General features: G+C 45.8%; 1 protein-coding gene across 3 annotated transcripts in view; it reads left to right on the top strand.

Annotated features, from left to right (window-relative positions):
• The first annotated feature begins 7,216 nt into the window (after positions 1–7,216).
• The window catches only part of LOC121478716 (adipocyte plasma membrane associated protein), a 165,162-nt gene continuing 155,527 nt past the window's right edge, over positions 7,217–16,851 (top strand). For 2 of the 3 annotated variants that reach the window (XM_041733934.1, XM_041733931.1), the window contains exon 1: positions 7,218–7,406. In XM_041733934.1, coding sequence (XP_041589868.1) covers positions 7,315–7,406 — 92 coding nt within the window. In that variant the 5' untranslated portion in view covers positions 7,218–7,314. Of the gene's footprint in view, positions 7,407–16,851 lie in introns of all 3 variants that reach the window. The other variant, XM_041733933.1, reaches the window with a different exon arrangement.

The following is a 16,851-nucleotide window of genomic DNA, read 5'->3' as shown; positions in this document are numbered from 1 at the left end:
GTTTATGTCCTTCACTGACCAGAAAAGATGATTTTAGAATAGCACTGAACTGGTGTAGTGGCAGGTGGGTTATGAGAGGCCCCAGTCTGGGTGGCTCCCAAAGACTGGACCAACTGCTGCATACAAAACGAGCTGGGAATGGCTGTGCCCAGGGACAGGGTCTGCTCTTGTGCTCTGGAGATGGTGGCAGGAAGACTGGGGGGATATCCAGGGGCCTGAGCCAATGCATGGAAAGGCAACTCACTGTGCAGAGACGTTTTTGCATCCAGGATTTGGTGGGGTGTCATGGTATGATTACTCTCTAACAGGAATAGTCTGTAGCCACAAGACAGGATGTGGAGGCTTTTGGCTGCCCTGGGGGCAGGGCCTATTTGAGAACAGAATAGCACAGAAAAAAATGGGAGCCTGGAGGGAGAGGTGCACAGGCTAGTCAAGCTGTATCAGGCCTGCCCTGACCCCAACATCACTTTTTGCTCTGGATTTTCTGTCATAAATGAGATATCCTGACAAAGGCCAAGTCAGGGCATGGAAACAGACAGGGTTGGATTGGGATCCAGAGACGGCTAATCTGTGTTCATTGTGTCTCCAGGCCAGCATGAACTTGTTAATAACCATAAATCCCAGAGGCAAATTCTATTCAGATTCAGAAAAGAAGCAGTATGGGGTATCTTTGAAGAATAACTCTCATTTAGAGTAGCTAAAAGAAAACAAAAGTTGTGCTCAAAGGGAAAATTCAGCTTTTCAACATAATTCCTAAATGGAAAATGTCCCTATTAAATCTAAAAATGGAAAAAAGAAATCATGGTTAATGTTCATGACATAAGTGCACAGTGTTTATCTAAAGAGGAGTTATGAGCTGATTCAGGTGCACATTCATCCCTAGTTTACCCAGAGCAGTGAGTTCAGGGTGCAGACAAAAGAGTGTGAATTCTCACTGTTTCCTGGGCCTGACTGATGAGAGGAGATTCGGCTGTGGAATTAATGTGAGCTCTTGGTCCTTGCAGGGCTGATTTGCACCCACTGCACCAACCACCTTCAGGATACCCAACATGAAAAGAGCAGCAGCAATGGTCACACTGCTGGGCACTGTGTGTAAGGAAGCCCTGAGAAGGTTCTGGATTCCATCCCCTCATCTCTTCTGTGCATGGCCCTCTGAGGCAGAGGTGGGGAGAGGCACAGCTGGGGTGTGGCTGGAGCTTCTCTGGCTCCACTCTTGATCCCTGAGCTCAAACCAAAGGTGTGGCCCCTTTTCCAAGAGCTTTGAAGAATATCAGGGGCATTTTATTTTTATTATTATTTTTTTAAGGTACTTTACTGTTGACCTCTGAGTAGGTCTATGAACTGGTATCCTGGCTAGGCCAAGAGGAAGCTTTCCTGAGACAGTGTTTTTGGAGGAGTGGTGATGGGTGATGCCAACTTGAGTTTTAGTGACCTCTCACTGGAGTTTCCCTTCACCACTTTGGGAATTTTGCTACATAACAGGATTAAATCAAGCAAATATGTAATTTCTGGGTCTGTGAATACGACCTTTCTTTGGCTTTTGCAGTATTATTATTTTTTGTTGTTATTGACTTGTTTTTATTCATCCTGTTTGGGCTCTTTATTCATCCAGGCTTCTTGGATCTGTAGCTTGATATCCATCTTAATCAGTTTTGGAAATACCTCAATCATTATCTCCTCAAATATAGTTTTTGCCTATTTGGTTTTCTTTTTTAAGGATCCCAAACTTCCCATATGTTGGAACTTCTCACCTTCTATTTTCTAAATCGCTTACTGCTTTCATTCATCTCCAATGTCTCACCTGACAGCAGAACCTGAGATGAGGGCTTGCATGCAGATGATTTGCTTAGGAATGTGACTCTAGGGACAGGTGTGAGGACTGGAGCTGTGATATGGGAGGAAAACCAAGCAAGCAGGCGCAGTGCTGGGTCAGCCAGCACTGTGAACCACTGCTCTATCTCACATGATAGAATCACTCAGTAGGAATGTTCATCAGGAGGTCTCTGACCCAACTCAGAACAAGCTGTCTGAAACGTAGCATGGCCTCATAACTTTCTCCTTTGGAACCTGCAGATGCACTCAGGATAAAGTGGGTCTCTTCACTGGGTTCAGCTCCCTGAACCTGTCTCCAAAAAAAGCCCTTTCTACCTGCTGCCCTGGCTTAGAAGTACTGGAGTATCATTTTTGTTCTCTTACCTTACTCTTTGGAGAGAAAAGAGGGGAAGAGAAAAAAAAAAGCCTGTTTCTAAACGCTTTTGCTCAGTTGCCCAGATTCCTCTTCTCCGGGCCTTAAGGATATGGGGACAAGGATGCCCTGAAATTTGTTCCCAATCAGCCATGCAAGAGGCAAGCTGTGACCCTCCAAGCGCACCAACAGGAGGCCTTTGCTAAGTGTGAAGCTGAAGTTTCTGCCTGTACTAGCCTTTATTCCAAACAGCAGAGAAGGAGCTGGTTAGTGCCCCTGGCACCTGCACCAAAGGGTACCAACTATGGCCAACGAGGTGACAATCCAGTGAGTAAAAATCTGACTCTAAATAAACCTAGAAAGAGCAAAGGGGAAGAAACCTGGGGCTGGCTGTCCTAGGACATCATCAACAAACTGGTAAGTACTGAGGAGTTTAGAAAGTCTGTTGGAATAGGTGGCCTGCCACCTTCTTTTGCAGACAGGTTGGGATGTTCTTGGTAAGAGCCACTAACTAGGTAACTATGCCTAGTCTCCTTGCTCCTGCAGACTAAACTGTTGAGCAGCCTTCTGGATGCACAGACATTTTGGGCCGATTCTTTCCCAAAGGACATCATCTCAGCCCAACCACACATCTCTGTATTCCTGAGTCAAGGAAACACCTCACTCTTATAAGTTTGCATATGTTTGCTCAAAAAGGCAGAGCAGAAATTGTCCGAAGGGAAATAACTAGTTGCTTTCAAGAAATGGTTTCTGGGTATAATGAAATGTGATTGACAAGTGACTTGTGCCAACAAGGAAATGTCAGTGCTAACATTCCCAAGGAAGCAATGAAGCAGATGAGCTCACTTCCCAACAGAGGTAACAATAATGAATGTTCATGTCCGTGTCCATGCAGATGCTGACTGGCCAATGTCTCTCCTACTGAGCACCTTTTCTTACCAAGTCAGGGTTGACCTTAGCATCCTCATTTAGGTAATTAAGGCAGTTTTCTCCAGTCAACTTATTTATAATCTTTACCTCTCCCCCTGCCTGCTTTTCACTGGGGCAGACATCAGAGTGGCAGCCTGCCATGCTCATGCCTATGCTGCCTGGTCTCTGCTCTTGTTCCTCCCTGCCCTCTCTGTGCAGTGGAATGTGGGATCCTGTCTTCTAACACAGCAATCAGACTTGAGCACCTCACCAAAGTTGGAAATATCAGAGCCTCAGTCCAGGGAGCTGGACTTAAGACAAAGAGACTGTAGTTAGCTGGTGGGATACCCAAAACAGGAAGTCATGGAGAACTGGGCTTGAGGCAACAATTTTCTGACATGGAGGCATGTCCAAGTGGACACTGCTGACACAGCAGATGGGATACATTCAGGTACAAGCACAAAGTGCTCAGCTGACCAGACTTAGATGCCCAAGGGGTTGTTTTCCTCATGTAACCCAGAAGCCCAGGAGTATGTGGTTGCTGGCATGGGTCAGCAGCCTAGGTTTTCTGTTCTCGGTGTATTGTCTTTTAGACTTCAGGGTGATTTCCTACAGTCACAAGATGCTACTGCCATTCTAAGCATAACTGTGGGGTTCAGAGCAGAAGAAAGGGCAGGACCCTCTCTCTCCTTTTTATTGGAAAACCAGGAACGTTTCCTACAGGCCAAAAGAAACCCTAGATTTCTGCTTTTAACTCAAAGCCAGAATCTAACCTGTGACCACCTTAGCTTTAACAGCTGGAAATGTGACACTGTATCCAGCTATAATAGAGGGCAGCAAAGAAGAAGATGGGCAGCGACATAAAAAGGCTTGCCACAGAATCACAGAGGGATGAAGAGAAAAACAAAACAAAACACAGCGAGGTACCAGGGATACTGAGAGGAAGACTGCTTCTGTTTATCCAGGTCCTCATACCAGTCCCTGTGAGGCCAGGCTGTATTTTCTGTGTTGGAGTTCCACGAGATACCCTCATATCCTTCTGATAAGTCCCTCCTTCATCTTAAGTGGGCTTTTGTAGATCTCCGTGTCTGGCAACTAGATGATCTCTAAGATACTTTTTCTACTCTGAACAAGGTACTCTATGTTCTCTCACTTTACACTCTCCACTGTCCCACCTGAGCTGACACCAGACTTTCCCATCACAACACAACTTCGTTTGAAGCCTGTCTGGAGCAAGTCCCTCCTGGACTCCTGTTCTCCTGGATTCAGGGCAGGAGAACTCCTGTTCTCCTGGATTCAGGACAGGGAGAAGGGCTCTGTCTACTGCAGCTCTCCTTCACCTCTTTAGAACACCTTTTAGTTTATTCTTCTTCCTTGACTACTCACAATCTTGCAGTCTACCTTGTCACCCCCGTGCGGACCAATCTATGGATACCCCATGCTTCCCTCTTAGCCTGTTTCTTGTCCTTGTCCATCCCCTCAACCTGCGCATTATAATCTTACTTATCCAAGGCCTGGTTCACAGGTCACTTCCTCCATGAAACCTTCTCTGGGCACTGCTACCTGATGGGACTTATTCTTTGTGGTCCCAATACACTGTGGTTCCTCCATTGCACTGTTTTATAGCAATTATGCTTATCTCCGAGATTATAATATGTATGCACATTGGCTCACCTTAGTTCACCTTTGTCACAGCACTTGGTTGAGCACCTGACAGGAGATATCTGCAAAAGAAATGGAAACAACATGGGACTGAGAAAAAGCACTGGACTGAAAATAGGGAGTATTTCTACCTTGAGCTGTGAGGCACACTACTGGCTGCTTGCTCAGCATCAGTGCCTCTCTTTCAATGCTGGAACTGTGATTTGTTGAGATAAATGCCTTCAACATGAGCCAGAGTTTCAGTGCAAGTGGGCCCCATGCCTACTCTCAGGGTGCAGGGGGGTGGCTTCTGGTCGGTGTAGCCCAGTGGCTCACAACCAGGGGCTATTTTGTCTCCCAGGGGACACAAGGCAATGTCTGGAGACATTATTGATTATCATGACTAGATGGGATGCTATTGGCATCTAGTGAGTGGAGGCCAGGGATCCAGCTAAACATACTGCAGTAAACAGGAGAGCTTCTCCCTGCCATCTCCAACGAGGAATTATCTGGCCCAAGATATTAGTGGTGCTGAGGTTGAGAAATCTGGTCTAACCAATTACACAGGTCCCATCTCCCTGCTAAGAACTGGGTGGCAGCGAGGCTGGAACCTGGGGAGAGAACTGAAATAAATCACAACCAGCAATGTGGATCTCACTGTGAAAAATGGTACTAAACTGTGCCATTCCACAGAAATAATGTAAGCTCAGACCCCTGCATTTAGTTTATTCAGATCATTTGCAGCAAGATAAGACAAGCTGATTTCCCAATAACTCAATATGGACTCATGTGTCCCAGGTCTGACTTCTCCAATGAGTCTCCTAATTACAAATGCTGGCCCATCCCTGCCAAGACCATCTGTCACAAACGTTTAACTCAAGGACCCATCCATAACTCCCATTTTTGAGGAGCCTGACAAGTCCTCTGAATTTCTTTGCTGCAACAAGTTCAATAAACCTAACTTTATTATCATTACTTAACTTTTTACAGGTATGTTCCTGGCTGTTTTTGGTCGGTGGGCTTTAAAACTGGGCAAGGAATACAAATAATTCCAATGCAATGAGCTAAGTCCTATAATTGGGGCATGTTCAAAGTGGTTTAGACTCAAAGATGTTCTGCCTGAGAGATTAGGGGAAGAGTTTTCAGCAAGGATACTTGAAGTGGGTCCTGAATGAAAGAAGTCATTTTGGCCAAGTGGTGAAGGAAAAAGCACTTTCGCAAGAATGAATAACACAGACGTAGGCAGGGAGGCACAGAATCGGGAATAGCAAGCAATGCTGACGGGGTATGTGAAACGCAGGGCAGGAGGCCAGTCCAGGCAGGCAGGGAGGGGCCAGGCCCTGCGGTGCTGTCTAAACAATCCCGGATTTAACAGCTCTACTGGTGGTATTAGGGAATGAAAGAAAATATTGCCGAGGCCTAAGTGCATCTGGCCAGGCCTGGAATTCCTGCAGGACTCTTCACTTCCCTCGCGCTGGTTCTTCATCTCTTACGAGAAACAGTCACGTGCAACTCTGGTGCCGTCTAACACCAAGAAAGGCAATGGATGGCCTGTGACAGGGAAGCCTCCAAGCGCAGTACGGAAATGAATCCTTGACGCTTCATTTTGAACCTGCCTTTCCTGAGGACGACGCGCAGTCGCTGCCTTTGGTTTCCTCTCCCTGGAAATCCTGTTTCTTCTCAAGATCCCGGGCACGGCGTAGGTCCTTGATCTGACCAACGCTCTCACAAGGTCACGCTACTCCCCTGTAATGTCACATTCCACTCTTTACGCCCATCTTCCCGATGACCTCCTTGAAAGTCTCACGTGTCCGCGAGGCAGCTCGTCTGCGGTTTGCTCGCGGCTGCGGCATGGACGGCCGGCTGCGCGCTTGGGCCGCACTTGTGGCTGACGCAGCTTTTACTTCTGGGGGTGACCCTTTCACAAACGCTATTAAAGTTCCGTTCTAGCAAAAAGGCCCAATACTCCGCGGCCTTAATCCGAAGGGCAGCACGTCCCGTGTTCTCCCCTTGACGGGACCCGCCCACGGAAGGTCCCCGGCGTTCAGGGGACCCCGCTGTCACTGCCGCCGCAGGCCCCCGGGGACACGACCTTGGCATTTTTGGCCCGCCCGGGGGCGACCCGGGGCCTCTGTCCTGTGACGAGCGGCGCGGTCCTCCGTGCGCACAGGCAGCCCACACCGCGGTTCTTCGACGACACGTGGCCCCCGCGCCACGACGACAGGAGCGCAGGGGCCGGGCCGCACGTTCCGGGGCCTCCGAGGCGTCCGCACCGGCTCGGGGATCGCTTCCGGGCCCCGCGCCCGGCCAGGGACCCGGCCTCGGCACCCCTCGCTCGCGGGGAAGAGCCCGGAGCGGCTCCCGGGGGCCCACCCCGCCGGCCGCCGGAAAGGGCGGGGCAGTGACGTCACTTCCGCGCGCGGCGGGGGGCGGCGCGGGGGGCGGTGCGGGGGGCGGCGCGGGGGGCGGTGCGGGGGGCGGTGCGGGGGGCGGGCGGGGGGCGGCGACCCGGCTGGGCCCGCGCGGCTCTCCCTCTGCTCTCCGGGGTGGGCCGTGGGGCCCGCGCTGCTCCTCACGCCATGAGCGAGGTGGACGGGCTGCGGCAGCGCCGGCCGCTGCGGCCGCAGATCGTCACGGACGACGGCCAGGCCCCCGCGGCCAAGGACGGCAGGTAGGCCGGGGCCTTGAGGCGGGCGGCGGGTGGCCGGCCCCACTCCGACCCCGGGGACGCGGTCTCGGCAGCGGGCGCGCTGCAGGCGCCAGCCCCGAAGGCCCCCGGCAGGACCCGTCTGGTGGCGGAGGAAGCAGCCTGAGGGCGGCCATACGCACCCTGCGCCGCGTTCTCGCTTCGTTCTCGCTCCGGGGTTCGGAGTCCGTCTCCGCCCGCCGCTGCTCCTCCCGGTGTACAGAGCAGCCGCTCCTCCGCCTGCCCAGCTCCTCGCCCCTCTGGCCCGACCAGATCCCGGGGCCAGCCACCTGGCCAGGCCCCAGGGCTTCCCGGCCCCGCGCTCGCGGCCCCACGCGAAAGCGCCTGGCGCTCCCGGAAGCGCGGGCCCCGCACCTGCCCAGCGCTCGCGGCCGGGTCCACAGTGGTTTTCGGGAAAAAGTAAGGAGCAAAGTGTCATCGTTAAGCAACTTTTGTGGGAATCCAGGCTTGCAGATTTTTCCTGATAGGGACGAAGAAGCATAGGAAAGTAGTTGATAAAGAAATCTCAGGATTTTGGCCTTCGCTTCTCCCAACCTTCCAGAATTTAAATATACCACGTTTTGTTAGCTAAAAACCGAGGCAGGATCCTTTTTTTTTTTAATAAATTATTTTTTATTGGTGTTCAATTTGCCAACATACAGACTAACACCCAGGGCTCATCCCGTCAAGTGCCCCCCTCAGTGCCCATCACCCATTCACCCCCCACCCCCCACCTCCTCCCCTTCCACCACCCCTAGTTCGTTTCCCAGAGTTAGGAGTCTTCATGTTCTGTCTCCCTTTCTGATATTTCCCACACATTTCTTCTCCCTTCCCTTCTATTCCCTTTCACTATTATTTATATTCCCCAAATGAAGGAGACCATGTAATGTTTGTCCTTCTCCGATTGACTTACTTCACTCAGCATAATACCCTCCAGTTCCATCCACGTTGAAGCAAATGGTGGGTATTTGTCATTTCTAATGGCTGAGGAATATTCCATTGTATACATAAACCACATCTCCTTTATCCATTCATCTGTCGATGGACACCGAGGCTCCTTCCACAGTTTGGCTATTGTGGCCATTGCTGCTAGAAACATCGGGGTGCGGGTGTCCCGGCGTTTCACTGCATCTGAATCTTTGGGGTAAATCCCCAACAGTCCGAAGCAGGATCCTTAAACATACATTTAAAAAATATCCTTATGTACTTACGTTTCTCTCTTTAATTTTGTCTCCTGAGAATTTTTAGGGAGGACCAAGAGGCCCCATGTAGACCAGCCTCAAAGTTATGGAACTGATTGACTTACAAGTTGATAGAAATATTGGAAATATTTATTGGTGTGCCTAGGGGTGTGCTACATAATAAGGGCTAGTTTTTGTAGGAACAGACTGAATATTCACTAATGATAATAAGAGGACCACATTTGAAGGAAGGCTGTCGCAAAGAGGAGCACTTTGACTTCAGAAAGGCAATTTGCAGAGAAGAGATTTTGGTAATGTTTGACTCCTTGGGCCAGTGGAAAGGTAAGGAATATACTGAATAAACTCAGAGGTTTCCAGGGACGGAGGACTTTCAGTGCTCACCCTGGGCAAACCAGGACAAGTTGGTCACTTTACTGGTTGTGGATACTGTGAAGTCATGGTCTGCTGATGACTGAGGAATCTTTTAGAATGAATATGTAAGGACTGGCAGTTCTTCACCACAGAAACCATGAAAACAAGGCTTTCTCCTACGCTTCTACTGAGAAATGAAAGAGCAACTGGTTGTGAGTTCACCCTGAGGTGCAGGGTGTTGAAAATCAGGGCATACAGCACCTGAGGGCACTTGGGTGGGCCCAACTCCTGGCTGCATGGCACAGGGGCAGACTTAAGTACATTATTTTTTCAGTTCCTCTGTGGGATTTCTGACTTAATGGCAGGACTAATTGGATGTTTCAGAATCATCATCTGCTGCTGATCTTTTCCACTTTGCCTTTTATAAAACTGTGTTTATATAAGACATTTTCTTGACTTCCCTGTCGATGAACATTGTTCTTATTTTCCTGTGTTAACTAAACTCTTTCTCTTCTTATGTATTTGATCCCGTTTCTATATATCTGTTAATGGTCTCTTTTTTCAAAGTGAGTTCTCACCTTTTCTATTTTTATTATTGTGACACTGTAGTTGTTTTTCTTTTTTCTGATGTGATTCTTTTCTATTTTTCATTTCTCTTGTGATCATTTATTACCTCATTGTCTTCTAGATTTACCTTGAAAGTTGAGGGTTCACCTTAAGCCAGGAAAGCATTATGTATAGTGGGTGAAGTAAAGCAATCTGAACTGTAGAATAAACTTTAGATGAGCTAAGCAGGAAAAAACCACCATGAACTTGGATGATAAGTTATTCAATCAAGAGAACAGAAGTAGGTCAGTAGATTTTAGTGGAAGAGACACCTAGTGATACTTTAGGTTGTCTCCTGACTCTTGCCATGAAATGTGATGTCAGCTCTGCTTGGCTGCTGAAGTCACTGAGGTCTATGTGAGTGAAGTGGTTTATATAAAGTTAGAGTAATGGAGTCAAAAGACAAGCAGAAATGAATGAATAAGGATAGCATTGGCAGCTGGGCAATGACTGAGAAGCATATTCTTAAAATTATGCTTTGGAAACAAGTTTTTATGGCAAAGCTCTTGAATTTTTGTTTTTAAGCTATAATGGGGAATGTGGTCATTAAATCCCTTTATTCAGTGTGGAATATAAATGAGCTAAGCACTTTAACATACTAGTGCAAGCTTATTATTTGGCATCAATTTCTCCAAATGCTTTATAAACTCTATCAGCATGATTATAATAACACTGATACTCCTTCTCTTTTGGAACATAGTTCAGTCTAGGAAGAGAGAATAGCTGTTTAATGTCTCTATATAAATGTTAAGGATTGACGAGTGAATACATTGAAATTTTAGAAGCTACTTTTTCAATAAACTTCTGAAGGATTTTAAGCTAATTAAAAGTCTGTACTACGTTCATTTTCTTTTTCACTTTTTAAGACCGAAAAGTAAGGAAGGCAGGATGGAGAGACAGATGGGACCATCATAAAGTTGTGGTAATGAGGAGTCAGGAATCAATGCTTTCTTCTCAGCCCTCCCCCAAGGTGTGTGTTTTAAATGGCTCTTTTAACTTGTTTCTAACTTGTTTTCATTGCTAAAATGAAGACATCTACAGTCAGGGATCCCCAGTTTAAAGGAATGTGAGAAACCAACAAGTTCAAGGTGTAATCAGTTGAAAGACTGGGCTTGGTGCTGTTTGACCTCCTTAGGTTCCAAGGGTCACCTTGATACCCGGGGCTCTGGTCCATAGGTTTTCCCACAAAATCACAAACAATCAGATTGTTTTTGATCTCATAGAGTCTTCAGTCTACAACTCAAGACCCTGATGTCCTGTGTGCAGAAGGGGATGGAGAACACCTTTTAGGTTTGCCTGGTGAAGTTACAGAGGATTTTACAAAACATGGCTGAGCCAATAGTAGTTGCCAAATCCTGTTGAGTCACCATGATTGCTCTCTTGCTCTTAGAAATGTAGGAAATTTCAGGGTGCAGATGTCCTCAAGGAGGGCGTTGCTTAGGGCACTTCCAAGAGATTGGAGCAAACAACTTGATTTGCCAAACTGCATTTGGAAGGGAAGTTGCCAACCTTCCTGGATGTGTCAGCACAGATTGGAAAGAGACTATGACGAGAATGTGCAGCACTTTGTGAAAATACATAGGGATACATGGAGTGTCCTTTTTTTAAGAAATGTAAAGCAGGTGTGCAGAGGCTGGGGACAAATAGGCAGGAAAGGCAGAATTATAAGTGACTGTGAGTCTGCAGGAATGAACCTTGAGCCAAAATAAATTTGCCCAGAGCTTGGGTACAGAAGTCCCATTGCCAGGCAGTCACAGATTCAGATGCCTCCCAGGAGAGCAGCATTCCTGCTACTTATTGTTTATGGAGCACTTTTGATGTTCCAGGCCCTGGTCTTAGCATTGCACGTACATTGGTCACTTTGTTTAGTTCTTATAAAATCTTGCTGTGTGTAAGGCCTATGGCAGGTGTGGCGCTGGGAAAAGAGGACCTGTGTATCTGTCTGAAGAGTAGAAAGCCATGAACATCTGCCCTGCAGCCTTAGGTTTTATGGATCTCTGCTTTTTCAAGAGAAGCTGGATACCCAGGTTTTTATGTGAAAACTCCATATTTTTCAGTTATGATAATTAAAGCCATTTTGTGGAGTGACAGTTATGGTTTAGACTAGAGCTTTGCTTTGAGTTTTGGGCACCACAATTTATGGGAAATTTTGACAAACTGAAACAACCAGGAAAGTTCTGCAAGCCCCACCACCATCTGAGGGACACCTGTAGGACTGGAGATTCTTTGACCTAGAAGGGTGGTTGATTGCATGTGTCACTTTCTGGTATCTGCTTATTTACTAGAATATACAGAAGGCAGGAAACTTTTTTTATTGCTATCCTCCTAAGGCCTTGGATAGTACCTGGCACCTGCATATACTTGACTACTAAATGCTGTGTGTGAAGGACTATTAAATGAACTGAAGCTGTGTTGTCTGATGTAGCTACTTGCCATATGTAGCTATTTAAATTAACTGGACTAATATTAAAAATTCAGTTTCCCATTTGTACTATGTAGGGGGTTTGAGGGATTTGGGGGCAGATCAAGGAAAAAGATGACTGTGAGATGGCAGTGGCACGCACGAGCTTTATTGGGCAACACATGGACAGGTTTGCATGTGGGAGCAGTCTCTCGTTCCAGGAGAGGGGGCCACAGCCCAGGAGGGGAGGGGAGTGAGCGTGGGGAAGAAGAGCCTCTATCCAGGTGAACCTCTGGGGCAGCAGCAGCAACAGCTCAAGGCCTTGAAACTCTTACCGATGGGTAACTATTGTTGGTGAGGTTTACAGAATATGCAAAGCAGACAGTTCATCTAAATGGCTGAAAATGTGCTTATTTGACTATTTTTTAAATAACCAGGTATGTGAAAGTTTGAGTTTGGTGCTGGTGGGCCTTTGGAGGTAATGAGTTTCGGCCTGCAGGGAAGAGACAATATAGGGCCAATACATGGAGGCCATCTTTGACTCATTTATGTAACATGCTAGTCCTGTTCCAAAGTGCTCAGCTACCACACAGAGTTAGTGGCTGCTGCATTGCTAGCATTGCTGAGAGTTCTGTTGGACAGCACTGCTCAAGGAGTTTAAGTGGTTGTTTATAAAACCTGACCACAGAACATTCTAGTAGAGGCTGTGTCTCATGATCAGCTGGGGCGGGGTGGTGGTGGGGGTTTGTTGATGGACATCCATCACTGGGCAGGGAGTTGGATAGAGTTGGTGTTATCCAGCTGCACATCAGGGACAGCCAGGGAGCACTAGAGAAGATAAAGTGTCCTCAGGTCCACGCTGGCCTGCCCAGTCAGAATTTCTGGGCCTTGTTTGAAGTTGCCCCATTCATCTGGTATAGGTGGTCCAGGGACTGGCCACCTTTGGGAGCCCTGGACTGGTTGGCCTCTGAATTTTTCTTCAGCTTTTTAGACTGATTGCAAGAGGGTATTCATTGGAACCCTGGCAGGGTTGGGCTCCCAATTTCTGGCTGCCTTTCTAGCCAGAAGCACCCGCTTTCAGTTCTGGCTGGGCTACTTTCTCTGGGGACCAGTGAGCCTTTACTCTTGTGGGGAAGGGGCAACCAGGTATTCAAGCGGAGTGTCACCATCTGTAAGTTGGATGACTAAATTGAGATTTAAAAAACATATGCAACAGTGTGTGGTATTACAGTAGACAAATGAGGAGGCTGTGTTTATGTAGAATCATGTTAGGTAAGGAAAAGGTAAGGTAGCACAGTGGCCAGAGTGTCACCACTTGTATTGAGGACAGCTCTGTGGTGAAAGATTTTACAGTATGGTTTCCCCTAAGGGACTGCTTCTCTACTGGAGGAGATGGGAGAGGAGTGATTACATCAGCCTCCTTTTAAGGACAGGAACTTCCTTGTTGGACCTTACCCAAATGATTTGTACAGTCCAGCCACATATTTTCACCATCCGCCTTTGCATTTGTCTCTCTTTGGGATTTTGCTTTTAAAAAAAACACACAATTAGTCATTTCTGTCATTTACACTTGTAAACAGCCTTGCTTTACCATATAGATACTTTGTTATTTCTATTGTATTGGGATTTCAGGACACTTAAAAGAATCACTTGAGTAACTGAGTCCTAGTTGAGTCATTGACAAGATAAAATTCACACACCACAAAATTCACCCATTTTAAAATGTTAAATTCAGTGGTTTTTAGTATATTCAGAGTTTTGCAACAATCACCACAATCTAAGTTTAGAACACTTTCATCACTGTTAATATTCTTTAAAATTGAGGTGAAATTCACATAATATAAAGTTAACTGCTTTAGAGTATATACAGTTTAGTGACCTATAGTGTTGGGCAGCACTTTCTAGTTTCAAAACTTTTTCATCACTCCATAAGAACATCTTGTACCTATTAAGTTGTCACTCCTTATTTCTCTCTTTCACCCAAATGTCCATCAGTGGATTAGTGGATAAACAAATTGTGATATAGGCATATATCCGAGAAATTGTGTGTTCAGTTCCAGACTACTTTTATCTCAATAAAGTGCATCATATGAAGTTTTTGGTTCCCCAGTATATAGAAAAATTATGTTTATACTATATTCTATTAACTGTGCAATGGTTTTCTATGTCTAGAAAAACAATGTACATATACCATTAAGTTAAAAAAATAATTTATTGCCTAAAAATACTAACCATTATCTGAGCTCTTAGCAAGACTTAATCTTTCTACTGGTCTTGCCTTGATGGTGGTGGCTGCTGACTGATCAGGGTGGTGGTTGCTGAAGGCTGGGGTGCCTGTGGCAATTTCTTAAAATAAGTCAAATTTGACACACCAACTGGCTCTTCCTCTCACAATGATTTCTGTTTGATAGCACTTTACGCACAGAACTTCTTTCAGAATTGGAATCAATCCCCTCAAAACCTGCTACTGCTTTATCAACTAGGTTTATGTACTGTTTGAAATTCTCTGTTGTCATTCCAGTAGTCTTCACAGCTTCTTCACCAGGAGTAGATCCCATCTCAAGAAATCATTTTCTTGGCTCATCTATAAGAGGCAACTCTTTATCTGTGAAAGTTCTATCCTGAGATTGCAACATTTCAGCCCCATCTCCAGGTCCCACTTCTGATTCTAATTTCCACATCAGCAGTGACCTCCTCCACTGAAGTATTGAACCATTAGCTTATTAAAAAAAAAAAAAAGCCACATGTGTGAAACATAGTAAAATGAAGTAAGCTTATGTATATAAATAAATATATATATTGTAAATATATATATGTGTGTGTGTATATATATATATATATGTGTGTGTGTGTGTGTGTGTGTGTATTTATAGTGGAATATTGAGCCATGGAAAGGAACAAAGTACTGATATGTACTGCAGCCTGGATGAACTTCAAAACATGCTGAGTGCAAGGAGCCATTCATGAAAAGTGGCTTATTATATGATCCCATATATATGAAATGTCCAAAATAATGTCACGATTAAGTTGGGCCGTGTTTTTCAAACCCTAGCTCTAGGGGCTCTAGGTCTGGACTTCTCTCCCCTTCTGCTTGTTCTTGGCAGGTGGTATTGTTAATGGTGACTGCAGCCGTAGAATCAGACCTGGCCCTCTGTTTTGCTCTTCCACTTCTGGCAGTGGGTTGTGGGCCCACTTGTCTTTCTCTGACCACTTTCCCTTTGGAAAGTAGAGAGATACATAGTTCTACCTAGCTACCCATGTATAAAGCACATTTCATGGCATGTTCTTATTGTCACTGCTTTTATCATTCTTGTTCTCATGGCCCTTACTCCTTCCCCTGCTTCAGACCTCTCAGCAGGTTGCATTGGCCTGTTGTCATGTCAGGTTCATAGCTGATCTGTGTCGCACCTGCATTTTCATGTACTGTGCTCTTGCACCCTTGACTGGCATCAGTCAACTGCATTAGAAGACTGTGTGGCCCTGGGGTTTGGAGACAGGGCTGGGAGGTAGAGGTTTTCACTCTGCTTGGAAAGGGCTTAGCTCAGTGTCCTGGCTCATTTACAAGCTCTGCTTTCTACACTGCTACAGGACACAGTATGATAAGGATCTGCTCTCCTCCAGTTTCCAGTAACTTGTTCTGGACATCCTTCTGAGCCCTTACCAGCAGCAACTTCAGTGTCCAATTGTTCCCAACAATTTAGGCATTCTCTACCATGCTCCTTTCTGAGCCCTTGCTAGCAGAGTCTTTAACATCTGGTTTTCTACTAAGACTGTTTAAGGAAATCTGGACAAAATTTTCTATCCTCCTTCTCAATATTTTTCCTTCCTCTACCTGCTACCCAATTCCAAAGCTACTTCTACATGTTTAGGTATTTGTTACAGCAATACCCTACTTCCAGGCAACAAAAATAGTTTAATTAGAAAACTGGATTAGTTTTCCATGGTTGCCATGACAAATGACCATGCACTTTGTGGCTTAAATAACACAATTGGATTAACTTGCAGTATTGGATATCCGTAGTCCCAGACAGGTCTCACTGTGCTGAAATCAAATTGACCAAGTTCCTTTCTGGAGACACTAGGGGAGAATCTATTTCCTTCCATTCACATTGCTGGCGGAAGTCAAACACTCTTCAGTTGTGTTGTCCCGATGTCTGCAAGGTGTCTGCAAGATGTCCAGATGTCTGCAATGAAAGCTCGCTTGCTCTCTCTCTCCCTCCCTTTCCTCTTTTTCTTTCCCTTTGCCTTTTATTTCCACCCAGTAGAAACAGGCATTTTCTGCTATATTGATTTATTGAAGTCATGTATATTCAAATTGGGTAGGATTTTGAGGTTATTCTACCCCAAACACCATTTCATAGTGGGGAACCCAGGCGTGTGAAGAAACCTGGCTGAAGTGGCATAGCTGACTTGGGAAAGTTAAGACTGGCCCTTAGTCCCCCACATTTCTGTACTATACCTGGAATCAGGTTTATACCGCAGAAGATTAGCCTGTCCAAAGTCCAATAAAACACTGCCCTTCAATGAAGTGTTTGTTAAGTATGAGTCTTGATTTTTTTTTTTTTCTTTAAGTCAGCTTTTTTTGGATAGAAAAGGATTCTCTACATTAGGAGCTCATGATTTTATTTTCTTTAAGTTAATCTTGATGTATTTAGTAAATTTGAATGCACTTAAAGCAAGTAATGATCCTATGATGTAGCAAGAGGCTAAATATGCTCATTTATTTATCAGATGAGTAATGTATGTGAGGATCATTTGAGAGATATTTTAGTTACTGTTGGCCGTTTGTCCAAAAATGTCATACAAGATTCCCAAGACAGTTTTTAGATCTTCCCAAGGCTTTAGTAGTGATAACTTGGAATTATGATTG

The sequence above is a fragment of the Vulpes lagopus genome, chromosome 19 (assembly GCF_018345385.1).
Source record: "Vulpes lagopus strain Blue_001 chromosome 19, ASM1834538v1, whole genome shotgun sequence".
Lineage (NCBI taxonomy): Eukaryota > Metazoa > Chordata > Mammalia > Carnivora > Canidae > Vulpes > Vulpes lagopus.
The sequence above is the reverse complement of the archived record's forward strand: the minus strand, read 5'-3'. Positions and strand labels throughout refer to the sequence as shown.